The sequence below is a fragment of the Castanea sativa genome, chromosome 9 (genome assembly GCF_040712315.1).
Source record: "Castanea sativa cultivar Marrone di Chiusa Pesio chromosome 9, ASM4071231v1".
Lineage (NCBI taxonomy): Eukaryota > Viridiplantae > Streptophyta > Magnoliopsida > Fagales > Fagaceae > Castanea > Castanea sativa.
In genome coordinates, this window is record NC_134021.1 from 18,561,904 (window position 1) to 18,583,966 (window position 22,063).

General features: G+C 35.6%; 3 protein-coding genes across 7 annotated transcripts; 1 reads left to right on the forward strand and 2 right to left on the reverse strand.

Annotated features, from left to right (window-relative positions):
• Positions 1–523: 523 nt before the first annotated feature.
• LOC142609578 (uncharacterized) lies at positions 524–2,988 on the forward strand. Its single transcript, XM_075781193.1, has 5 exons — positions 524–743; positions 1,604–1,834; positions 1,922–2,098; positions 2,206–2,312; positions 2,477–2,988. Exons 1-5 carry the CDS (start codon positions 570–572, stop codon positions 2,520–2,522), a joined length of 735 nt encoding a protein of 244 aa, XP_075637308.1. The 5' UTR covers positions 524–569; the 3' UTR covers positions 2,523–2,988.
• Positions 2,989–6,874: 3,886 nt separating this feature from the next.
• LOC142608867 (serine/threonine-protein phosphatase 7 long form homolog) lies at positions 6,875–8,689 on the reverse strand. The gene is made up of 5 exons (XM_075780526.1): positions 7,983–8,689; positions 7,794–7,881; positions 7,261–7,662; positions 7,021–7,170; positions 6,875–6,904 (listed from the first exon to the last, which is right to left on the reverse strand). Exons 1-5 carry the CDS (start codon positions 8,687–8,689, stop codon positions 6,875–6,877), a joined length of 1,377 nt encoding a protein of 458 aa, XP_075636641.1.
• A 3,848-nt stretch (positions 8,690–12,537) lies between these two features.
• LOC142610790 (B3 domain-containing transcription repressor VAL2) lies at positions 12,538–21,708 on the reverse strand. 5 transcript variants are annotated; one of them, XM_075782732.1, is made up of 14 exons: positions 21,352–21,708; positions 21,051–21,196; positions 20,193–20,274; positions 19,994–20,095; positions 19,288–19,432; positions 18,771–19,194; positions 18,541–18,637; positions 18,268–18,442; positions 17,493–17,569; positions 17,005–17,418; positions 15,893–15,942; positions 15,491–15,616; positions 15,308–15,375; positions 12,538–13,577 (listed from the first exon to the last, which is right to left on the reverse strand). In XM_075782732.1, exons 2-14 carry the CDS (start codon positions 21,173–21,175, stop codon positions 12,757–12,759), a joined length of 2,706 nt encoding a protein of 901 aa, XP_075638847.1. In that variant the 5' UTR covers positions 21,176–21,196; positions 21,352–21,708; the 3' UTR covers positions 12,538–12,756. The 5 variants fall into 5 exon arrangements, with proteins under 5 accessions (XP_075638847.1, XP_075638849.1, XP_075638848.1 ...); XM_075782734.1 differs by having other exon boundaries at positions 15,491–15,604; positions 17,005–17,310; positions 18,771–19,432; XM_075782733.1 differs by having other exon boundaries at positions 17,005–17,310; positions 18,771–19,432.
• Between the last annotated feature and the right edge of the window lie 355 nt (positions 21,709–22,063).

The window sequence follows — 22,063 nt, forward strand, 5'->3', positions numbered from 1 at the left end:
TTTGTAAAAATATTATAAAATAGAGATTATTGAATACTTATTGATAATTATATTGAATACTTATTGATAATTATACATGTGAAACATCGATGTATAAAAGGCTAAGAGCACTCACATTAAATCTTACAAAAATTCTGATTTTTTAACCTGCTTATTTTTTCACATATAATAACCATCGTCTGCTCTTTTTCTTTATTCTTTTTTTTTTTCTTTATTCTTAAGATACATAAAAATAACAATAAAAAATGAAATGCAAAATAACAGTGCTAGTGTAAATTTACATAATTACCATTTACCATAATAATAATTATGGATAGACGTAAACTAACATGAGAGATTTTGGGCCTTAAGTAGGTTTATACACTCTTCTAATAAAAAGGGGGTTTATTCACCAGCATAATCCAAGTCTATGTCAAAACCATATAAACCAATCCAATGACACTATACGGAGTACTGAGTCCGAATCCCACTAGTAGTAGATAGGACCCAAGTTTAAGGTTTCTAACATTCAGAGTTAAGACAATTAAACAAACAAAACAGCAAATAATAAACAGAGAAAACAATTGGCAATGGAGCTCGAGCAGGTTTTGTGGTTGAGCAGTGGCGGTGGTGGCGGTGGTGGTAGTTTCTCTACTTCTCAGTTTCAGGGAGGCTATGCCTTTGATCATGGGCTTCAAATCTCAGAAGCCACTAATAACAGTGACATACAAATACAACAACCTATAAAGATTATTGATTTGGAGGTGTGTACTGTGTCAACTCTTTGATATACATATATGTCTCCCTATCACGTACGTACTACCTTATTTTATATTAGAGAAGTGCTTGTATTGTTGATTTTTGGTGTTTGCCTGGGGTTTTAACCGTTTAAAAGCACATATAACTATTAGCCATAATATCTCTCTCTCTCCCCTGTTTGGTAATGTCAGGATGTCTGTCCTTTTTATTGTATATTTTAGCTAGAGTGATAGATGTTATTGAATGAATTTTTGTTTCATGTATGAACATGAATATTTTAGTACGATGACTGTAACAGTGTGTTATAAGTTATAACTTTCAAGAGTTTAGATATTAATGTATTTAATTTTAAAATTACTTCCACTTTTTTGGTGTATCAGTTTAAGGCCAATGTATGTGATCTTCTATGTTTTTTATGATGCATGCATTAGTTAATGTTGAATTTTTTTTTTTCTTTTTTGTCAATACCTAATTTGTAGAATGATTCAGATGGTGAAACTGTTACAAATAAGGGTCGTTTTGATCATTTAACAATTACAAGGACTGAGTCTGTCTATGAATTGATGAAGGTGATTATAACACATGAAAAAACCACCAAATGTATTGATAAGGCTAATCATAGTGAAGCTCAAGCTGAAGTTAGAAGAGTTTCTAAGAAGTTGAAGGCTTTAAACGATGTGCATGATGGTGTGTTATTACTTTCAAGAGTTTAGAGGTTAATGCATTGATTTAAAATTATTTCCACTTTTTCGGCGTATCAGTTTAAGGCCTATATATGTATGTGATCTTCTATGTTTTTTATGATGCATGCATTAGTTAATGTTGATTTTTTTTTTTTTCTTCTTTGTCAATTCCTAATTTACAGAATGATTCGAATGATGAAACTGTTACGAACGAGGGTTGTTTTGATCATTTAACAATTACAAAGACCAACACTTTCTATGATTTGATGGAGGTGATTCTAAGATTTGAAAAAAACACTAAATGTATTGATGAGACTAATCATAGTGAAACTCAAGCCGAAGTTAGAAAGGTTTCTAAGAAGTTGAAGGCTTTAAACTTTCGAGCATCATTACTCAAAATTGGCATGTGGGAGGTAATATTCATAATCTGAATAGCAATAATAAATATTATGATGAAGAAGAAAAACAAATCATAATTAATTTTGATTAAAAATGTGCAGGAAGTTGCTGAACAGGTAGAAGGGTTGATTGTAAGGTGTTACTTTGCAAAGGAAAGACTGGCTTGGGAAATTTCTCGAAAGAAATCTGTGAAGAAAAAAATTGAAATAAAGTGGTCTGATATTTTAGCGATTAGAGCTAAAATTATGGAAGATGGGGCTGAAGTTCTAGAAATTGAGGTTAGTTTCTCATCCTTAATTTCATAATTTTTAATGAAATATAGGGTTAGTGAATTGTGATATTTTCCTGAGTCTCAATTGATTTGAAACTGATGAATTTTTTTCAGCTTAATAGGCCCCCTTCATTCTATGAAGAGAGTACTCCGATTCCAAGAATGCATACTACATGGAATATTAGTTCAGACTTCACTGGTGGTCAAGCACTTAATTATAGGTTTGTATTTTATTTTTTGAAACTTCTCTATTGACATTAGATATCTCATGTAGTGTAGTTCACTTTTCACAATTTTCATGGTTTTAAATATTTCATCATGAGTAATGAATCTTATTGCTAATACAACTAATGAATTTTGTTGTTCATGTACTATATATTCTCAGGAGGCATTATCTTGAATTTCCTCCAGGAGTCCTTGAAAAATACTAAAAGAAGCTCCTAGAAAGCAACGAGTTGTTAAAGCTGAGCCAAAACCCTTTCCTAAGTCTAAGTTCTCCCTACTTCAACTGCAATTCCTCGGGTGCAACTATGCCACAAGTTCATGAAGCATATCAACCAGCAAAAGGGAAACGTGCAAGTAGCAGTAGTACAAACCACATGTACAATGGAGAACAGGGGATGGATATGGATAATCATGATTACTTTAGTTCAAGTTCCATGCATTCACAGTCTAGGAGTTGGCAACCTCCTCACCAAGTTTCTCATGGGAATTTGATGATGCATCGACCCCACGAAGGCGGGAATAACTCATTGTAGAAAGTTTGTGTTAATTAGTGCTAGGTCAATAGTTTACATTTGAGATTACCATAGGCATTATCAAATTTATAAACCTATTCATGGGAATTATTTCTCTCCCTCGATGACTCTTGCCTTTATTCTTTTTTTTTTAATTAAAAATTTGATATGTTATATTTTATTTTGTTTCATATGTTTCCATTACTTGAAGTTCTATCAATTTTCTTTTGGGAACAAAGTATTTGATTATGAGGATCTTTCCATCATTGCACGGTCTCTTATTTAAAATTATCAATTTTTTTGGCGAATCATACTGTAGTTATGAGAATTTAATCACTCACTGCTCTATAATTTCATTAAGAAAAGGATATATGATTGTTTAGATCATAAATCAATCAACACCATGACTTTTAGCATTTTTAGATTCAAAGCCATGCCACTGAGCTATAGCTGAGGCGGCAAATGGGGGATGAAGAATTTCTAGCAGCTATAAGCCACTAGAAATTGGACCGAATGGACCATATAAGAATGAATCGACCGAAGTGGACAGAATAGAACCAGTGTGGACTGAATGGAGCCGATGTGGACTGAATGGATCGAATTGGACCGAATATAACTTTAGAGGACAAAATGAACTAAATAGTACTGATTGGACCAAATAGGACCAAATAAGACCAGATTGGACCGAAGAGAATAGGATGGACCGAATAGAACCAATATGGACTAAATAATACTTTTGAATATTTATCATTTTTAGGCTCATATTTCTAATTTATGATGTCTATTTTAGTATTCTATTTGTATATTTTTACTCAAAAACTAAAGAATTTAGCCCAAATATAATAAAAAATTTCATACTTTTCAACCCAAAAATTAAGAAAAAAAACAGAAATTTTGAGCTAAAATTGAAAATAAAACCTACAAAAGGAATCGATTTTAACCCAATTAGTCTAAAATGGACTGAAGTGAGACCAAAATTGACCAAGTGGATTCAATTCGACTGAGTGGACCTAATTGAACCAAATGGAACCGAAGTAAACCTAATTAGACCGAATAGAAATTGTTTAATTTTTAAGAAAAAAAAATTATCTTCAGATAATTTTAGATAAAAAAAATTATATATTATATTATAATACAAAATAATTATTTATTCTCACGCATCGCACGAGTCTACAGCAAGTTTACATAATTACTGTAACTATATTGATAAATTTTACACAATTATACATAAACCAAAATGGCAGGTACTGGGCCTTAAGTGGGTTTATGGATCTATGTCAAAACTCAAAAACCATATAAACCAATCCAATGACACTACGGAGTACTGACTTCGGATCTCGCTAGTAGTAGTAGATAGGAGAAACAACATAAGAACTAAGCAGGATTAAATTTGGTGACGCCATTGGTCTTATCAGCTTATGTGTCAAACGTTGGTAAAATTTGGCAAACAGTACAATAAGGGAAAAATTTTAGGACGAGGGCATGCGTTCAAACTTAATTTGTTAGTTGGACTCTTTTTGGAAGTCGATTTTACCAAACTCGACTTTTGGGTAACTTCAGTCCACTCCCACCACATATTTTTGTCTGACGTGGATTAAAAAAAGAAAAAAACACCACGTGGAAGTCGAGTTCAGCAAACTCAACTTCCATAAGTCGACTACAATGAACTCGACTTCAAGCTTGCGTAAAACTTTGTACACCACATAAAATCGAGTATAGTATACTCGACTTTTACTAAAAGTGGAGTATACTATACTCGACTTCCGGGCTATTCAACCCCACCCAAGTCAGTTATGCGAGCACGGTAAAAAAAAATTTAAATGGGAATCGAGTTTGGTCTACTCGATTTCCAATTAATACTACAACCACCTCAACTGTCTCAGATTAATACTCTGATGACTCTTAATCCCTTACACATTCCAGTCTCACAACTCTCACTTCTCCCACCTCTCTCCCATGCCAAAATTCTCCCTTTCACCACACATATCACATTCTACAAATTAAAAGGCTTTTTCTTCTTCTTCAATTTGTAGGTAAATTATTCAAACCTTTTTAATATATATATATATATATATATATATATATATATATATATATTTTTTTTTTTTGTTAGACCTAGTTATTCAACCTTCTTCAATTTTTTTTTAATAAATTACTCACTTTTTCATTTGATAGATATATATATTGTTGATGATGTGCTGTTTGTAATAGTAGTTTATTATCATTATCATTATTATGATGTGCTGTTATATTATTATTATTAGTTTTTTTTTATCCAATTATTATTATTATTAGTTAAAAGCAATCAACTGTCACCATAAAATTCCCAGCAAAAAAAAGTTTGAGCTCTTCTATATATACATTGTAAATTATAGTGGCAGGATTCAAGAAACATAAACTTCTCTTAATAAACAAGCTTGCTAAAAGTTGATAACCACACTTGTTTTATTATAAAAGCAGGTAACATCAATAATAAGAATTTACAAAGCAGTGCCATATTGAGCAGTATATATTCATATCTTATATAAAGAACAAATAAATTAGTATAAAGAGATGAATTTGTCATATTGAGCAGTGCCATATTGAGTAGGCCATTATTATTATTATTGTTGTTGTTGTTGTTGTTGTTGTTGTTGTGTTTGGCATTTGTCATTTGTGCTTTGTGCTTTGTGCTTTGTAATGTGTTGTTATGTATAATGTGAATGAATGGGTAATATGTTATTTATTTGCAATGTGTTGTTAGTTGTAAGGTGTAACGTATTAATTTTTTAAGGTTAGCGACCATGTACAAATTTGTTTGAGTTTAAAAATTTGTTTATAGTTGTTTGGTGGACTATACAATGTTATCTTTATATTTTCCTTGAGGCAATATTTTGTAGTTCATATTGAATAAAGGTGTTATATTTGTCACTAACTTTCAGTAACTTATTTGACTTGTAGGCTTGTAATGAGTTCGATTGATTTATATCTATATTATGATGGGGAGCTCTGCAATGATGTGACTTATGGAGTGACATATGAAGGGCTTGGTACAAAGTTAGAAATTATTTAGCTAAAAAAACGGCGGGAGATCAATTTGAAGAAGTTGAAAAAGAAAATTATGAAAGAGCTGAATTTGGACCGTCGGTTGCATGACATAAAAATTACATATCGTGCTCCTCTTGCAGTGTTCAGTGACCGTATTGTCTTCACACCTATTGAAATAAAAAGAGACAAGCATGTTAAGATTATGTTTGACAGGATAAACTTTACGCCCCAATTAAAAGCTGCTGAGTTGTATATAAGTGTGGAGCCTCGTATAGAAATTGGCGGTGAAGATGTGCAACAAACAACTTTGGAGGGTGGTGGCGGGGAAGAATTCCAATCATTACATGCAGATAGTCATCCGACTCTTACCCCGTGCACTATAGTTGGGGGTTATACACTACCATGTCAAGAGACACCAACTCCAATGGAGGCTTGCGGATCTAGTTATCAACAAGAATATGTTCAATCTCTAAGGGGGGAAGGCGAAGACGAAGACGAAGATGATGTTGATCATGGTAGAGATGAGTATGAAGAGATGATTGGGAGAAATGACTTTCACAAGAATACTATAAACTATGAAAATGTTGACAATGTCTGTCATGATGTCGTGGATGATCATGATGATGATGCTATAGAGTTTCAAGATGATATAGGCAATGGTGATCATGCTACAGTCCCTACATATGAAGCTCATGGTGCGAGTCGATTTTCGTTTGGGTGGAGTATCAGTGTTTGCATCCTGTGGCTGCTCAGTTTGGTCACTTTGCCCCTGCTCAACATCACTGTCATGTGGATACGTGGCTTGTGGAACATGTATCAAGGTAGAGGAGGTAGGAGGTGATTGTGTTTGACTTGGGCTAGTAGACATGAGCTCAACGTGGGGTGTTTGAAGGCTAGGGGTGGGTATAACTATCTGGGGGGAGCTATAGGACGAGGTTGTGGGTGAGTTGTGGTCAACGGTAGTGGTGTGTGGGGAGGACTCAAATTCAGCATGGGTAAATCGCAAGTGAGATCCAGTGTCAATGGGAGGGATGGGTGGCATGAGAGGGCTGGTTGTGTCCTCAGGGATAGACACAGGTGGAACAAGGGCCATAGTGGCTAGAGGAGGAGTAGGGGCAGGTTGATGACGTGTCATTGGAGCAATTGAGCTCGTACTGGGCCCTACATCTGGTATTTCAGTCTGGTTTGCTGCTTCATCATTGGATGGCACATCGATACGATCAACCTCATCCACATCCTCAAGGGCCTTCTTAATGAACTTATATTCATAAGATTCTTCATTGAACCAATTGAGGATAGCCAGTTGGGTTGCAAGCTGTCATTAAATCACGGGCATATATTAAGTACAACACATACATAACATCAAACACAACATATGAGTGAAAAATTAATTAATGCACATTACCAAAATGTCCATCTTAGCACTAGCGCGGTCAATATACAGTCGAGTGATTCTACGATACCACACCATATATGGATGATGACGTGACATCACCTCCTCCATCCTGAGTGCATTACAAACGTACTCGTCACGATCATTCCACTTCTGAATATGGACTGCATGTTCCACCGACCAATTTTTCTCTACCTTGCCCCTCGCATCTATTTTGTGCAAAGCACGATTGGTATTAGCATATGTGGGTTGTTCCTGCTTTAGCCCAAACTGTTGCAGGACACGATCGGGTAGGTGGAACTCTACAAGCCAAAAACATATAAGTGGAACGGTCGACCTCCACACATTACTTCCCTCAATGCGAAAAATAGGAGGAAGGTGGCTCAAGTCATTTCCATATGGCTCCCACTTAACCTACAAAAGCCACCAAGTAAAGCAACCACATTTAAATAATTTCCAATAATTTGCATAACAAGTACCACAATAGTTGGCAATGAAAAACTTTTTGAAGGATATAAGATGTTATGGATGTATAAATATTATACCTGGTCGGGCCGTGTCGTGGCAATTTGATTGCGATATGTGGAAAGCATGTGCGTGGGAGCATTCTTTGTACACATCGCCCCTGCCCACCTACAAGCAAGTAACATCGCATGGTCATTCGCATTAGCCATTTACGTATAAAAATGTGGCATAATACATGATAGCACACTAATTATGCAATAGATACTTACTTCATAGCAAGAGGAATTGGTGGTAGTGGTGGACCATAAACACCCTCGGGTTGGGGCACCATCTGTGGGGACATATGTGGGAACCTGACATATATCCACAATTGGACCAAAATCAGTGGTCCGCCAATCTGCTTTGCCTTTTTGTCGATTGCATTGCACCGCTGTCTATACAACCATGATAAGGCTACACTACCCCAACTATACTTGCGTGGATTACGAAGGTTCTGCATGAACTCTAACCACATGAGATGGACCCTATCTCCGGACTTGTCAAGAAATACCATATCCCCTAGTAGGGCTAGTATATAACAACGAGCATACTGATGAACTTGAATCTCATTGGCATTCGGAGGCAGTGGTTGTCTAATTCTTTCAACAAGTGCGGGTATTAGAATCCTTTGACCTTTTAGCACAGTTTGAGGGTCATTTAGAATTTGAATTCCAAGCATTTCAGCACACACGTCTTCCCAAATTCTTTTAGAAGGCCCAACCATTGCCTCACCCTCGATGAGCAACCCTATGATAACTTCCACATCTTGCAATGTGATCGTCATCTCACCATGTGATAGGTGGAATGTCTGGGTCTTTGGGCGCCATCGCTCTACAAATGCAGTGATCAGTGCATGGTCAAGCTGTATGGATGGGACCAAGTGCAGACCCTCTAGACCAAGCAACCTCACAATGGCAAGGACACGATCATCTACCATAGGATCTCGAAGTCTCAATTCTTCATGGCGACTTCGACAATCCAGTGTGCCAGGAGGATCTTGCAAATATTATAACAATAGATGAAAATCTTATGCAAATATTTAGTATTTATGGCTAATTAAAGTTGTGACATGAATGCATAGTATAAGAAAACTCATGCAATTACCTGTCCCCCAGGGTTCCACAGTAACTCAGATCGATGTTTAACTTGTTCCGTCAATACACTACGATCAATGAGTCCAGGATCTATCGTCATGCTGCAAAAAGTTTTTGTGTCATATCAGCTATAAATAATAGGGAGAAAGAAATAATTAGAAGACTTGAGGCATAACAAGAAAAGGAGATCAAAAAGTCAAGCTCAAGCATAAGATGGATAAAGAGGAGCTATGCTCTACTAGAACAATATTAATCAAGGGAAACAATACAAATGACTTGGCTTGAACTACCACATTCGTCTGCCCACCAACACAAAAATTGAATTAGTCCTAACATATTTCAGTCAACCATTAGCACATAAGAAACAACTAACATTCAAGAGCACTATCTACACAAATTAACTAAGATACTATTAAACTCATAGAAAAGTAATCATGATTTGGGCAGATTATATAGGTGGAAGAGGGAGAAAAAAATAATTAGAAGATTCAGAGGCATAACAAGAACAAATCAAACAAAAACAAGTATGTATCGAAGTTTTAAGTCGGTGCTTCTGTTGTTGTTGTGAGTCTTGTGACTTTGTGATTTGATTTGTGAGGTTTCTCTATGTCTCTGATTTTTTTTTTTTTTTTTAGTAATTGACAAGTCTGAAAACTTCTAGTTTGTTTGAGAAAGCTACAAATAAATACAGTGGGGCTCGCTCTATTACATACCCAGATAGCCACAGAAAGAGAATGAGAGAGGGATATCAAGGCTTTTGATATGTGCAAGTACAAGTGTCCAACCCAAATCAACATGCCATGATAAACTGCTTGTTGATTTTTTTTTTTTTTTGGTCGAGGGGGGGGGGGGGTTATTTTTGATACCTTTATTGCATTTGATTTATTTTTTATTATTATTGATAAAATTTACTGCGTTTGATTTGATTACATTGAATTTGACTATCATGTGCATTGTTACCGTGTGTTTCATTTTGTAACATTTTCTAGATCTTATTAATTAAAAATTGGAAAAAATGTAAATTAAAACCTTTTAAGCTTGACCAAAATTCATTTTAATCCTCTAATTTTACTATAATCAATTGATTCATCTAAGTTTTAAGTTCATTTAATTAAAGCATCTCCATCCATTGTGCAGGATAGGAAAGAAGCAGAAGTGTTGGCTAGTAGAAGGGTTGTGGAATTTGCAATGGAAGCAGGTTTCATGGAGATCATATTAGAGGGGGATAGTGTTAATGTCATTAAAGCCATTATGGACTCAAGGACTAACAGCTCCAAGTTGGGAAATATCTATGAAAATATTTGCTGTATAGGGAGGGGTTTTGGACAGTTTTTTCTTAGCTATGTTAGGAGGGCAGCACATTCTTTGGCCAAATTTGCCAAACACATATTGACACAAATTGACAGAAAGACTTTACATTTTTGCCTTAAAAAATTTTTATTCTAGTTTTGAGACCTTTTCTTATTAAAAAAAAAAAAGTTAAGAAACAACTGAATCATTCCTCTGCCCACCATTGAATAAAAGTTAGCACATAAGAAAAAAACAATCATTCCTAACATATTTCATTCAACCATTAGTACATAAGAAAGTTGTAAACTTCCTCTGCCCACCATCTCAAAAATTGAATATTCCTAACATATTTCAGTCAACCATTAGCAATCTACAGAAATTAACTAAGATACTATTAAACTCATAGAAAAGCAATCATGATTTGGGCAGATTATATAGGTGGAAGAGGGAGAAAGAAATAATTAGAAGATTCAAAGGCATAACAAGAACAAATAAAAACTAAACCCAAATCTCCAAATCACTAAACCTAAAAACCAAATCAAAACCCATTTCAGCCAATAAATAAAGAGAAACAAATCACATTAGAGAGAGAGAGAGAGAGAGAAAACAAACCTGCTGGTTGATGATGGACGAAGAAAATGGCGTAGGAAGAGAGAGACACCGGAGATACAGAGAGAGAGAGAAGAACGGCGTGGAAAGAGAGAGACATCGGAGAGAGAGAGAGAGAAGAACGGCGTAGAGAGAGAGAAGACTGAAGGCTTAGGTAAATCGATTATAGCATACTCGGATTGCAGTTGTTACAAGACATAAAAAAAAAAAAAAAAATTTAACTGCAATGGAAGTCGAGTACAGCATACTCGACTTTTAATGGAAGTCGAGTATGCTATACTTGATTTTAGTGGTTTCTACGTGGCTTTTTCCTCTCTTTTTTTAATCCACGTCAGAACTACTTTTAGTAGGAAGTCGAGTTTGGTAAAATCGACTTCCAAAAAGAGTCCAACTAACGAATTAAGTTTGAATGCATGCCCTCGTTCTAAAATTTTTCCCTTATTGTACTATTTGCCAAATTTTGCCTTCAAACTTTATTCCTTTCCTCTCTCGGAGTCGGACTACTAAATAAAAAACAGAGAAACAAACAAAACAGAAAATAGAAAACAGAGAAAACAATCTGCAATGGAGAAGAAGAATGTGAAACTCAGTGGTGGTGCTGGGGGTGGTTTCTCTAATTCTCAGCAGCAATACGATATTGTGGTATTCACTTTTTTAATTTTTCTGTTTTAAGGCCACAGTATGTGATTTTTTTTAAAAATTATTTTTATGGTTCATGCATTGGTTAATGTTGATTTTTTTTTTTTTTCTTGTTTCGAATAAATTAGATTTTTTTTTTTTTTTTTTGGGGTCAATACCTCCATATATTATAGGATGATTCGAATGGTGAAATTGTTACAAACGAGAATCCTTTTTGGTCATTTAACGATTACAAAGACAAACTCTTTTTTAGACTTGATAAAGGCGACTCTATGCCTTGAAGAAGACACTGAATTTATTGATGAGACTATTCACAATGAAGTTCAAGCCAAAGTTAGCAAGGACTCTTATTCTAAGAAGTTGAAGAAGGCCGAAGTTAGCAAGTAGTACACACCAAGTTTCTTATGGGAATTTGATGATGCAGTAACCCGGGAACAACTCATTGTAGAAAGCTTGACAGACAATCTACTCATGTCCGATAGCTTGTTTTAACTAGTGTTAGTACTTTTATTTATTTGGTTGGATTCAATTTGTTTCAAGTAACGGAGGCTAGGTCAATAGATTACATTTGAAATTACTATAGGCATTATCAAATTTATGAACTTATTCATGGGAGTTATGTCTCTCCCTCAATGAATGACTCTTGCCCTTATTCTTTTTTATATTAAAATTTCGATATGCTATATTTTATTTTGTGTCGTATGTTTCCATTACTAGAAGTGCTATTAATTTTCCTTTTTTTGTTTCTCAAAAAAAAAAAAAAAAAATTTCTTTTGGGAACAGAGTATTTGATTGTGAGGAACATCTGGCATTAGGGTGTGGTGATGACTTTGTTAAAATTGTTCACCTTCTAAACTTTTTAATTCCCGTGCCACCCAAATAGATATGGTTGCATGTATTTTGAGACTTGACGCCCATATTCTCGTTAGAGAAAAGTTGCACCGTCTCTACTTATTAAAATTCTGGTACTTTTTGGCAAGCCATGCTCTGCGATTGCAGTAAGGGAGGGATGATTGGTTAGATCGCAGATCAACACTATGATTTTTAGCATTTTTAGATTCAAAGCCATGCCGCTGAGCTGTAGCTGAGGCGGCAATAATGAAATCTGAGGAAACAAACACGCAAAGGAAAAACAAAAACAAAAAAAAGGGTGGGGTGGGGGGACAGAAAATATTATCCTTGCATATACATCTCATCAAAACTTGGTAAGAAAAAAAAATATGGGTATGTGTATATTACAATTAATATGAGAAAGAAAACACACATGCACTCTCTGAACTAAAGAAACATATTTCAAACCGGAGAAAGGCCTATAAAGTATAAGCAGGAAAGACAAGCAACCGAAATATAAAAGGTTAAAAGAAACTGGACTTCATGATTGAGCATCGTTTTGGCTCAGATCTGGTCCACAATCCTCTTCTCCGCCTCCTTCTGGTCCACAATCCTCTTCTCCGCCTCCTTCTCGCTCTTGTTCAGCAGAAACAAAACAGCAATCCTCATTAAGTTGTCCCTCATTCTCATTGGAGGCATGTGGCGGAATTTGTGATGCTGAACTTGCTTGTTGCTCAGTGATCAAGCTTGTAAGAGTAAGACCATTCTGCTTCAAATACGTCTCCAATGGAAGGCTTGCTTCTTGAAGAAGACTCATCATGCTCATACGTTTTGATCCTGCTTGCAATTCTTCTTCTTGGTCAGGATGGCAATTCAAGTCTAAGTGACCCTTTCCAGTGTCGACCAATTTGCTTTGGCTCTTGGATTCTAACTCATTTGCTGACCTAGCTTCATTTTCTGAAGGATCAAGGTGAGATGATGCATGCCTAGATGTACTGTCTACTTCTGCTTCGTCCCTAGAGCCCCACGTTTGCTGATTTCTCTGGGCAATCTCTGCTTCCCGCTCTGATTGACGTTTTTTCTTGCGCATCATTAAGGTTTTAAAGCGACGTTTAACTGTCATGCACACATTGCATGTGCATGTAGGCTTGTGCTTGCCCTTCCCACTAGGGGGCTGGATGCACACAATGCAAGAGCAGCCAGGACGATGCCTGGGGTGTTTTGTTGTGGTAGCTACTGATGTGGTGCCTGGGTCACCCACACTATCTCCTAGAATTGCAGCATTAGCCAAAGCATCCAGTCCTGAAGATTCATGCCCTTGGTTTGGCCTATTGCTTGTCATTGTTCTCCTTTTCTTGAATTCTATGAAACAGCAAGGTATCATAGTATCAATAGTTATTCAAAAGTTACAGCAGTAAAATATGCACTAAAATTCTTTTGAGGAAGGTTATAAAATATTATTAATATTATTAAAAAAATGGGGTTTAATTTGTCGCAAGGCTAAATCTATAGGGTTTTTTCTTTGGAATTTCCCCAATTCTTTTTGTTATATGACCACAAATATGCAACTTCTGAGCACTGAGCACCCAATTGAGATGTACTATACATTTATGTACTAACCTACATGCATCATTAAATTACATGAAACCAATCAAAAAGGTGAGTGCAAATGCTGGTTATATAGGTCCCTTCAAATTCAGGATCCTACTTGTGTAGAAGCATGGGATCAAATTAGGCACAAGACTCCAATAGTTCGATGGTGGAAGTTAATTTGGTTTTCAAAGTCAATCCCTAGGCATGCCTTCATATGTTTGCTGACAATAACAGATAAACCAACAACCAAGGAGAGGTTAGCAAAATCGGGATTTGGGGTTGACTTGGTGAGTGTGCTGTGTAGATTGAACATTTTGAGCAAAACCACCCTTAGAATGGGGATTTGGGGTTGACTAGGTGATAACTGGGTAAGCTTTACTGCTTGGGGTGAGAAGCACTGGAGAGGTAAAAGCTTAGTTGCAGATTGTTTTAGACGGAGTCTAGGAGCTGCTGTATATCACATTTGGAAACTTAGAAATTCAACACTTCACCATGGGACAATTAATACAGAGGAGCATATTTTACAAGTCATAAGGAGACAAGTGGAGTCAAGGCTTGAGAGCAGTGGTCATTATCCTTGTACCAGAGTGAATGAAAAGCTCTGCAAAAGATTGGAGGTGTCTGTTAATCCTGAACCAGAGATGCTGACACTATGGTTTTATATTTGTAGGAATTTGTATCTGTTTCTTGGCACTTCTAGTTCAGTGCTTGGTTGCTGTTAAACTTGGCTTCTTCTAGTTTGAGTTGCTGTGTTGATGTACTTTATCTTGTTTCTAAATAAAATTTTCTTGCTTGATTATCACAAAAAAAAAAATTGAGTGCAAATGCCCCTGGATACAAAACCCAATTACAGCAAATATTCATATCTGCCAAATTCCAAGCACTAACATGGGGATGCATGTGTGCATCTCTTTCTAGATCAAGGCTTAGTGTGCATTTGGCATGGCTTAATTTTGCCAACTTATTTTACTATTTAGCTTTTTTTTGTTACTATTCATGGGTCCTATTGTACTTTTTGGTATTATTTATGAGTCTCATTGTACTATTTCAACTAAATTTTACCTTTATCCACAATACTTTCAGCAAAAAGTTTTCAGTTTCAGCAAAATAAGCGAATCCCAAACAAACCCTTAAAGCTCCCCTAATTGAAGCCCAACTAATCGAAGCTTAAAGCTTGACCTGTATATACTAGCACAAGCATAAATTAATACCAAATGTGTGAGAAAGATACTTTCACCATTGGTACAAATTTCAAGATAAATGAAGTAAATGAGCATTATCATGCTATTTTTCTTCTCTATAGACCATAGATGTGACAGCAGTGAAACGAATTGTTCCTTAATTTGCAGGGAGAAGTGATCAGTGCTAAAATTATGTGACACTATGAACCTGACAGGGATGAATACCTTTAGACAAAGTAAAACATAAATATATGGAAAGACGACAGTGATTATCTTATTTCACAAAGATATTAAAGGATACAGAATCTAGCATCATACCTCTATTCAGTCTGAGAAGATTTTCCAGTTCCCTAGGGTTCAATTCATCTGGTGCAGAACATGAGCACCTGAGGATACAAATTGCAGAATCATATAGGTTTATTTGACAACTAGTTGTCATAAAAATAAAACAAAATTAATTAAGTAAGTAATAAACCTAGCTTGGAAAATTCTAATATTTACCTGTTTTGATCCCAAGCATTGTCTGCACATGTCCACTTAGGAGGAATAAGTATATCAACTGGCAACCTTCGCCATTTGGAGCAACTATCACACTGAGCCCATTGCTCTTGTCCCCTGAAGATCAAGCTTATTAATTCAAGATTAGATGGATTTATCCAACCACGCCCTGAGGAGGAAATATAAATATTTTCAAGCACAAAGAGTGGAATACAATTACATCAGGACGAGATAAGTTGCATTAGGGAAAAGGGAAAAGGTTACCCTTTCTACATTCTCAGTGGATGTGGCACCACCAAAATCTGGTGTAATTGGTGCCAGAACATTTAGTGTGTCAGTGAGATTTCTAATTTCATTATTACACTGTCTCTTACATAATATTTAAATGATGACGTGAACACTTACCCAGTTGAACGAGCAACAAAAATACTTCTCTTTCCAAAGACTGGAGGTTCCTGTATGACAGAAAAATATAAAATATTAGATGGCAACCATAGTTTCATTATTTATGCACAAGGTAATAATTAGAATTTCTTCAAGTATAGATTGCTTGTCAGTACTGAGGTAGACGCTGAGGATTTTTAATTTTTCATTGCTTTTTGCTCTGTGCTAAAGGCATTGGCAAAACTTTAAATTTGTCTAGCATTATGGTTATCATTTTCTTATATGTTTTATAATCTATTCTCCTGCTAGCAGACAGACGCTCAAACATAGACAAGTATAAATGCTTAAAATCTTTAAGTTCAGAGAATCATACACAGGGGTACCCCTGTATCTCAGAGTGACAACCCTTATCCATGAACACAAAGCAAATATCGAAGATGGTGGGTTTCGTTATAAAATAACTAGAGAATAAAAAACCCCAATCCTATATACTATAGAATAGAAGCTGTGTATTACGCGTACGTCGTATAATAGGATTTTGTCATGTGACTCCTTAATTATTAAGAGTTTTTACTAAGATGAAACTTTTAAAATATCTAGTGGCTTATAATTCTTGAGATAGTTTATTCTAAATAAAACTCTATAACATGTTTCAAGAAATTTAAATTGCTACTCCAACTAAAATTCTATATCCAAAAGTTTTAAGAAATTTAATATAAAATTTATATTTTACTTTAATTATTCTGATCTTTTATCACAATTTTGTGGTTTAACATTAGAAGTAACATCCTATAATGTACTTATACTAAGTGGCTCAATATAGGTGTTGCACGTTGTAAAATTAAGGTGTTTTTGTCATGTGACTCAAAATTATTAAGATAGCTAATTAGATTTATCTAAATCAACTAAAATTTCAAGTGATTCACTCACTAATTATGGAGATAATTTCGAATTTCAATAATATCACTAAAATGTTTTATTTAGTTTATATATAATTTTAATTAATCCATGCATTGAATGGGCATACTACAAATAAGTTTAGAAAAGAAAAAGACACCAATACATTTAAAAAACAAAAACAAAAACAAAACTAATAACAATCATTAATTAAAATCTTCAATGAAATTACTCACTTCATACTCTTCAAATTCGTGGTCTTCAATCATGACTATGCTTGGCTTAAAAGTTGGAGGTGGGTAGAGCAAATCCTGTGCCTCTTCCCACGTAAGTTTCAGCTCCAAAACATCTTGGCTATCAATGAGCAACCTCTTACTTTTGGACCCAATATTTCGTGCTTTTTTCCTCTCGGGAGGCAGCAGCAAGCCCTCCCTTGTCCTGTCTTCAAGCTTCTCAGACTTATGCCAGCTAATATCACCAGTAGCTGAACTCAAGTGTTTGGAAAGTGCATTTAAATTTGGATCCGCAGTTCCCTTAAGCGACTGAAGAAGGCCAGAGTAACCACTTATTATAGGTAGGTTCTCAAATATACCCGAAAACAAAGTTTCACTTGAATGAGCGCCATTTGGAATGGCAGATGGATAGGTGTCCTGTTTAGTAGTAATTTTTATATTAATACTATATAATTGAGTTTGCTAACTGGAAACTGAGATTGGCTTGTTACCTGCATTGCAACAGAATTTGAAGCTTTCCGGAACCCCATGATAAGTTTTCCTTCAGGATCCATGCGGCTAAAAGTTACTGCAGCAAATAGAAGTAACCGCATTATAAAAAAATAAAAATCAAAAAGCAAGATGACTTCACATCCAAATAATAATAAAAACTAAAATTAAGATCATACTACAGTAACGAGATAGCAAAAAGGCAGGCATAAAATCAATCACTTATCATGTAAGAGTAAATGAAATGATTGAAAATATTCTGAAGCATTGGGAATCAAATTGATGTTACACGGGTTGTTCTATTGCACTTAATGCCAACTCAAGCATTAACATGGGAGAAGGGGGGGGGGGGGGTTGGGGGAGAACCAGCTTGAGCAGTTAGCTTTCCTTGTGATTAAGCAAACCAGAATAAAGAAGTTAAGTGGTAGCTCACTTAGCTGGCATAGTTTTTGGTCATCATACCAATTACAAGGGAGGATGGATAAGGGATATCCCGTTAGCACCATTGGCCCAACTGGCCTCCCAAATGGACTCCCCAAGAAAAAAGAAGCATACAGGTTACAGGAACAAGTTAAATACTAAAGAAATGCCACGAGTTCAAACAAAGCAGTAGGTCGTGCAAGCATTTATGCAAGTTGCAAGTAAGAAAGGCACAATAATCAATGAATGAAAAAAAAAAAAAACTATGACATGGTTTTACTAGATTTCTTTGTAGGGCACTCAATCGACAAAATAATAATATAAATCCTCATTTAAGTCATGAGGCTTTGAGGATACCTGTATCTCCAGCTTGCAACTGCATTGACTGTATGCAGGGTGTTACACCCTCCAAAACATACATTCTGCTGTTATTATTAGGCCAAAATCTAAACTGAAACACCCATTCTTTTCCCTTCACATCTTGAATCCTTAAAGGAAGGCCCTCTGGTTGAGAAATAGCAGGAAAATATGCCTGCATCAGGATTAAAAGTAAAAATTAAGTAATGACAATGACAGTAACAAGGACTATTATCAGCCAAAAGGCTAGGACAATTTCACCAAAAAGCTTACTTCAGCACATGCTTTTGGGAGAACCAAACGACCAATTCGACCTGCATCACTGGCACTCAGCATCTTTTCAAACAGTGGCACAATTGTGGAATTCGAACTTTAATATATCATGGTTAAGGAAATCATAATCTGACTTAGTGAATAATCAAAATATATATAACATTCAACATATGTTTCTGCAGAAATAAAATAAATATTTTTTTAATAACAAAACGAAATAAAATGGATACTCTCCAGATATTTGCTGTAACTCTTGGTCTGTGATCCTTGGCCAATAACGAGGAAGCAACTGATTCCGTCCCCGTCCTTCGGCAGGTGGCCTTGCAACACGTATCTGAGAAACCATGCCAGCATTTGCCTCCAAACCCCCTGCAAGGGCTGACCTTGGGGGTTTAGGCAAAAGATGGCGAGACCTAGGCCCCTGTAGGAATGGAGAGGATGTCTTTCTATTTTCCCTTTCATCAACAACGGCACTGGGAAGGGGACTTGAATTTCCTGAGGGAGCACCTAGAGTCATGCTCAAGTTTGTCTGTGGCAGTGACTCGTATATATCTTTTGTCCCCATGTTTGCTTTATACATGTCTGGTTTGGTTGTGTTGGATGATCCATTGCATGCCTGATTAAAATTTGAGAAGCATGCAGTTCCAATTTCTCCTACAGAAGGAAAAACTTCCTCCTCTTTCAGTTTCCCAAAAGACCCAATTGTGTCAGCATTATGAGATTGAAGCAAGTGCCTAAGCCCATTACCGTCAAAATTATTGCTCAATTGCATAAGCTTCAATTTTTCAATGCCATTTCCATCCAGTTGGGTGTCCATAGGACTGGGATGCAATTCATTGACATTATCAACTTTGGAAGTGCCAAATCCATCAAGCTTTTCATTGCTTGAAATCTGTGTGAATGTGTTTTATAAGCATGTCACTAATACCAGAATTACAAAAGTTTACTGATGATTTCAAACAATGCTTTGCAATAAATTAATACACGCAAGTAACAAACAACTCTATGATGTTTATTTAAGTAATGCAAATTCAGTCAGGAAAAGTGGCAGGAAGTTGACCAGAAAGCATTTACTTTCCTTTATAATTGCCTAAATATCTCTTCCATGACCTATTTATCAACACCATTACCGAAAGATGCATATAGAAGGCAGGACACCAATGCAGACCCACAGGATATGATACTTAGAAATTAAGAGCATCAAAATACACCATTTCTTGAATGGAGAATGACAAATCTTACACATACATACTAATTCATAAGCAGAAATTGGAAAAATGGTTAGTGGGAATGGCCCTGGACCACTGGTGTGATTTCTATAATTTACCAATAAATTATGCATTTTAATGTTGATATGATAATAACTACAAAGACCTGATCATCGTATCAAACAATAATTCAAAGTTGTTTCTAATAGAAGAGATTAATTGATCTGTGTATAAGTTCATCTTACAGGGACAAGTCCTGAATTCTTTGCACAGTTTATACAGCTTACACCACCACAGTCAAGCAGCTCAACCAGAGAAATGGAAGTGATGCACCCACAGTGAAGGCGCTGCAGATACCAAAAGTTATTAGATTGCAACTAAACCATACCACAGCATTAATATGGCAAAGTACAAATTCTTAAAAACTGTTGGGTTCTGGCTTACCTTGCCACATGAAGTGCACTCCCTCCAACCAGAGTCCTTGGAGTGATACACATCACAGAAAATTGATTGCTCATACACAGACCTAAAAACCCATATCTTTAATTAAAGGAAGTGGGCACTCTATGTTCAACTATATCCAAATCAATAAGTATATATGGACACAATATTTTTCACTGACATAGCCTATTGTGATTGGTGTTAGTAGTGTATAAAGGTGAAATTGAGATTACTTCAATCATAACAGACCATATCAACCGTTGTTAAAAAAAGTCGTGTCCCTAGCATTACCCTTATCCAATTGAAATTTTTTTTTTTTTAATTTTAAACCCTCCAAACCATTACATGGCAATTCAATAACCATCCACGTGGATTTTAGTTACATCATCTCATTAACTCAGTTAAAAAAAGTCACATGACTATTAAGGGTCCGTTTAGTTAGGTGTATTAGAAGCTTAAAAGAACGTTTTTAAAATCCGAAAGGACCAAAACTCCTCATAGCTTTTTTACCATCATTCCAACCGCTTATACAAAGGGACCCTAAATAAATCACGCGATGATCTATATGTAGTGTATGGTCATTTGAATTATCATATAGCAAGATAAAATTTTGTTAAAAATAAAATAAAAATAAAATTGCAAAAAATACTAAAAATACAAATGAAACATAACACCGAAATAGTAGAGAATATAGGTATACAAATTTTTTTTTTTTTAAATTTTATTATTTGGCAGTCTACAATTTTTGAATCTCAAACAACTTACAACTTATGAGGCAGTGACCGTACAATTCTAAATTAGCATAAATCAAATTGAAACAAAGAAAAAGAAAGATAGATAAAATTACTTAACAAAAATTACCCGCACTTATCACAGAGCTTAGCGAAATCGCCGGATCGCAGAGCCCAACCTTTTTTCGAATCCGCCGACGTGGACGCATCGCACAGTACATTCATGCAAGTCTTCTTCGAGTTCGACGACGCCATTTTCGAATTCAAATTCAAATTCTGTCCAATTCAATTCCACGATATCCAAATCAAAATCGAAGAGCTAGTGAAAATAAAAAAATCCCTAAATACTCGCAGGTAGTGAAAAAATAAAAATCGCAAAAGAATTAGTCAACAAGAGCAGCAATATCACGAAAGCAAAGAAGAGCATAGACCTTAATTTACTATCTCCGTAACCAACAGTCACCGGAACTAGTTTCATCCAAATTTTGCGGTTGTTGACGAAGAAGAGCTGAGCGGAGCTTCGCTTTGGGTTGGAGTTTGGAGTTTTTTTTTTTGATACGGTAATGGAGCAGTGATCGGAGAGGTAGTTAAATCAGAGGATTGGGCTGAGATTCCGGTGAACGGAGAGGTGAAACGGCGGTGAGGTGATTTTGGGTTTTGGGGGAGAGAAGAGGAAGCGTGTGCATGCAGAGCAAAAACAGAGAGAGAGAGAGAGAGAGAGAGAGATAGAGAAATGCGCACAAAAATGCATGCACGATGATACTTCAAGACACGGCGAACTCTTCCCCACTTCCCTTTCCTTCACTTACCCCCTTTTTTTATTTATTTTTTATTTTTTTTATTCTCAAGGGAATGTTTGGCCAACTAAATAATTGATTCAATTTTTATATAAACATATTAAAAAAAGAATCATTCTACTTTGGTATAATTCTTTTTTTTTTTTTTTAACGAGTAAGGGCAACCACTTTGAAAATGATTTTACTCTTTGTTTTTGATAATTCGATAATTAAGAGAGAATGAGATTTGAACCTTTAACGTCTACAATTAGATAAAAAATCAAAAAATATCAATTAAATTACGAGACTATTGATATGAAGTACTCTACTTAAATAAAATCATAACAGTATTTACACGTTTGAAGAA